Source organism: Salvelinus fontinalis, chromosome 30 (assembly GCF_029448725.1).
Source record: "Salvelinus fontinalis isolate EN_2023a chromosome 30, ASM2944872v1, whole genome shotgun sequence".
Taxonomy (NCBI): Eukaryota; Metazoa; Chordata; class Actinopteri; order Salmoniformes; family Salmonidae; genus Salvelinus; species Salvelinus fontinalis.
In genome coordinates, this window is record NC_074694.1 from 28,195,847 (window position 1) to 28,200,684 (window position 4,838).

Consider the following 4,838-nt stretch of genomic DNA (forward strand, 5'->3'; position numbering starts at 1 on the left):
ACAACCTCTATTCACCAGCTCATAACCTAACCTAGCACTGATCCTGGCCAGATCACATCGACCTACCATACTGGCAGAGACTCAACAGAGTTATAGGTATTTGTTCAATGTGATGTTGCAATTCTGAGAGACCAGGCTAGTCTGGGCCTGAGCAAGAATTAGATATTATGTATCGTCTCATCTATGAACAAGCTGTTCTTGACCCTTATTGACCAATGGATTGCATCTTTGACTTTCACATGCAATATGGCAAACGAATGAGATAAAACATCTAAATTGACAACATTTATTGCATTGAGGCATGATTGCATTTTTAACAACTTCTAAGAGTACAAATAAAAACAACAGAATGACGTTGTATAAAGGTTGATTTGATCTTCACAATTGACTCAAGAAAAGCAACCCTTTCTAGAGCACAAGCCTTTTCATTGGTTCATCTGTGTTCCCAAACAACATACCATTTTAAATGAATCATCTTTCAAAAAACTAAAACAGTCCATTGTTGTTCATTTGTATATTTATCGTAGTTTGACGTAATAAATCAAAAATCTGTAATCATTATCACAAAATGGAAGCCAATCACCCAGTGAGAGAATTCAGATTTCCTCAGTATATCCTGAACAGACTCATTAACAGAGTTCAATCAAATGTAAGATTGGCAGAAAACTTGAAAACTTGAACAAAACCGTCAGTGCCTACGAAGGCTGTGGTGTTGCTGTCAAATGATGGTGTGTGCACGCTGAATCTGTGACATTGCATGTTTTATGGAACAAGGGCAAATAGCATTCGGATGCACAGCAGAAATATTTTCTATCCTCAAACATACCTGTTGTCACTCAAAGTGCATATGCTTGGGTATTCTGATTGAGGCATTTCAGTTCATTTCTGTCCCTCTTTCTGCTTTGCCATAGCCTATGACTCAAGACACATGGCCATCTAGGCTCTTATCGTAGACTCTAATCGATATATATATATATATATTAAATTGATTAGTTGAAAAACACATTGAAATTGAATCAATCGGTTTGACTATGACCCAACACTAAGTACTGCATTTGACTTCATTGCCTTCTCTAGTCAGCGATCAAACCAGAAACATAGATATTCATAAAGTCATAAACATACAGCATAGATCTCTCAAAAACATAATGCAAAAACAAACAAGAAAAAAATACATTTTATGTATATAATATTTCATGATGCTAATGTAGAAAAATAGTAGTCTGTATGTAGGTCTGCCCCACAAGCCAATAGAGTGCATATCTGTTTGGAGTGTGGAGCACATAGCAGAAGGTAAGACCAATAGTATTTCATTGTCTTGTGAAACGAATACAACATGCTCCTTCAAACCACAACAACCCAGTCTTTAGCCATAGTCTGAAGGAACTGCATGGACAGGACATGAATGACCAGCAGTCTCCTGAATCACCTGTCCCAGCATTTACGATAAGGAAGTCGTGGCTAGGGCCTGAATCGCTTGGTTAAGGGCTGGCGTAAGCATTGGTTCAACAGTGGTTGGTCTGTCACAGGTAGGCCTCAGCCCTCTCCCAGGGTTGTATCTCTGAGAAGAATCCTTCACACAGACCAAAGCCCTGATCCAGAGTCTGAGGGATGGCCTGCACTTCCTCCTTCATCTCCTCCCAGGGGTGCACCTCCTGCTGCTCTGGGAACAGAGTCACCTCCTCAAACTGGTGCAGGTGGGTCTGTAACAACTGATCCTGGTTCAGCTGCTGCTGTTGAATGTAAATGTTCCCTATGTTACTACTATTACATCCCACTGAGCCACTCAGCTCCATGTAGCCACAAGAGTCATGGGTCTGGGTCTGGTTGTCCCCCTCTCCACACCACCTCCCCAGCCCGACAGAGTGCCTCTCCTGCAGGGTCAGATCCAGCTCGCAGCCCAGGGAGCTCAGAGCAGTGTTGATGTCCAGGTCTTCGAATGTACTGCAGTTTCCACTGAGGACATCGTCAAACACAGATACAAGGTCAAAGTCTCCCCTCAGAACTACATCTGCGCTGTGGGCCTCCGTGGATAACAGTGGGGATTTGGGTGCCCGCGCCATCTTGCTGTTTTGCTTTGGAGAAGGTTGTTTACGCTTGTTGCCGGCTCCAGCTCCTTGGTAGTGGTAGCCATCTTGGCCCCGCTGAGTGGCTCTGTGGTAGCCAGTTTCCTGGTTGTGTAGGAGCTTGCTCTGCCTGTCGGTGTTGTAGTGGCTGGAGGACATTCTCCTTCTCTTGAAGACTCCGTTGACGAACATGTCAGCGTACTGAGGGTCGATCTGCCAGAAGCCTCCTTTCCCTGGTTCATCCTTCTGCCGCGGAACTTTCATGAAGCACTTGTTGAGCGAGAGGTTATGGCGGATAGAGTTCTGAGAGGGCGAGGGGAGAAGAAACAAATGTGTTAAATCCATGTTAAATGTGTATCTAATTTAATATAATGTATGAATGGTGTGTCTGTCAAATAGAGAGAGGGAGAAAGAGATAGAGAAAGGCATTTAAGGGAGAGGCGGAGGAGGTATTGTTGTTGTTTGTGTAGGAAAGCAAATGCACCTAATGAGGCTTTCTAGTGTAGAGTTCTGTGCATTTCAAACATGATCAGCCGTGCTTGGCTGCCAAGGGCGCTCTCACAGGGATCCTCATTAACACACACACACACACACACACACACACACACACACACACACACACACACACACACACACACACACACACACACACACACACACACACACACACACACACACACACACACCTCCCTGGAGCAGTATCGCACTTGTGCTTGACCCCCTGAGAAAGAAGCCTGACAGAGATTTCTTGGAGGGTAGAAATTGCAGAGATGTTCTGTGATTTGAAATGTAAATCAAAATGAATATGACTAGGCTAGTCAAGCTGTGTCATACATAATAGAATACAGTGCAAGTTACTGTTAGACTGGATGATTATGAGAAATATTAGGATAAATGTGTTTTAAATGTATGTTGTATAAGTGCATTAATACTCTTACAACAAAACAACAGGTTTAATATGCATGTGGCAAACCTTCTTCTCCCCCTTCTCCCTCTCTCTTCTCTCCCTGTCACCATTTAGCTAATCAATAATAGAGAGACAGAGGAGAGCCGGGTCATTTACCTGCCAGCTGGGCTCAGCATGTCTGTAGTAGCAGAAGTTGTCTGTGATCCAGTTATAGATGGTGGAAAGAGTCACCTTGGGCTTCTTGCTGGCCTGCATGGCCATACAGATGAGAGAGGCATAGGAATAAGGCGGTTTGACTTTGGGGTTCGTTTTAAAGTCAATCTCCTCTGGTGGGATGATCTGCGTGATGTGGTGGTTGAGGTGAGGGTAGGTTGTGGTTTGGTGGTGTGGATAATTCACCAAACGCGCATCGGTGGAGTTACTGCCAGAGGTAACGGGGCTCCCGAGGCAGAGAGGCATCCCGGTAGCGGCAGTGTCTCCGGCTGGAGGGCTAGACGGGGAGTCGGTGCCCGGGGGGTACAGGCGCTGGTGGTAGGAGACCAGGTGCTGTGAGGGGCAACCGGAGCCGGTGGATCTTTCTGAGTTAGTGCTGAGGATGGAGAAGTTCTGAAGCCAGTGGAGGCTGGTCAGGCTGTCGTCCAGGTGCACTGACCCGGCTGCGGTGTCCTGGTTCTCTGGCTGTAATTTCAGCCATTTCTCCTTAAACTTGGAGGCGATCTCCGGACTCATCAGGACAGGCATTCTGAGCGTGACGCACGAGACGGTCACCCGCAAAAATGTGAAAATTTTGTAGGACTGTTCAATGAGATGTCCTGCACAAAACAAATACAAATTCGAATTTGATCCACTACCCCCATTACAGTATTAAAAACACATCATAAAAAATGGACTATTTGGCTCAACATGCCAACGTGTCAAAACGTGATTCGAAAATGTAATAAAAATGATCATAGTACAGCAGATAGCCTATATCCTTACCTCAATGACAGGTCAGCGATGATGCTCGGGAACAGTTTGCACCTGTTGCAACCGTCTGTCGATCGGTCCCTGTGCTCTATTCTCAAATGACTCCAGCAAAGCACTATCCTCTGAGCAACAAGAGTAGAGGGGGAAGGCTCACCAAAGTAGGATCCAGCTGTTCATTTAAAAATCCATTAGATTATTTCATCCATTTCAGTCGTTTTTGCATAATCCTAATGATTTAATTCCCGGCCAGTTGCTTTACGGAATGATACATGAAAAAGTCTGGGTGCTGGAAGGTTTTTGGACGCTCATAATAAAGGTGGAGAGACTGCCCACAAGCCCTTTAAACGTCTTGGAAGTCTCTGATTGGCTGTTTCCTTTCTCTCCAGGTTTCACTTGGCTTGTCAGACACGGCTGACGTTCATGGGGATATGAGGAGCGCGCTGAACTGCATATTCAACCTCGGAATTAATGTAGCATACGCATAATTATATCCACAGTAGGCTAGCCTATGTTAAAGGGGGAATCTGAAGTTGCTATATCAATTTGTGGACGTATAAATGATATGTAGGCCTACCCATGGATTCTAAAAGTATATACATACATGCCTCATGAGCTTAGTTCAACTGTAGTAGCCCCTCAGAACCAAAAATATAAGCTTGTTTTACTCCAATGTTGGTAAACAAAGTAAATGTTAACAAACGCTATTTAGCCTCAAAACATGGTTAAAACTATAATTGTGATACCATGGATGGTCAGTCCTTGCATCCATAGCTCTGTCTATGAATTTGAGAGTGGTTTCATTTTTCTGCCCAAGCTTTTTACCGAAACAGCGGCGGGGGAAAGCTTTCTTGTAGTTCTTGTAGTTAAAATTGATTATTGCCCCTTTAAGGTTAAATCTC

General features: G+C 44.3%; 1 protein-coding gene across 1 annotated transcript; it reads right to left on the reverse strand.

The window, feature by feature from the left end:
- Window positions 1–272: 272 nt before the first annotated feature.
- LOC129828950 (forkhead box protein J1-B-like) lies at window positions 273–4,252 on the reverse strand. Its single transcript, XM_055890293.1, has 3 exons — window positions 3,952–4,252; window positions 3,130–3,785; window positions 273–2,369 (listed from the first exon to the last, which is right to left on the reverse strand). Exons 2-3 carry the CDS (start codon window positions 3,712–3,714, stop codon window positions 1,524–1,526), a joined length of 1,431 nt encoding a protein of 476 aa, XP_055746268.1. The 5' UTR covers window positions 3,715–3,785; window positions 3,952–4,252; the 3' UTR covers window positions 273–1,523.
- Window positions 4,253–4,838: the final 586 nt, after the last annotated feature.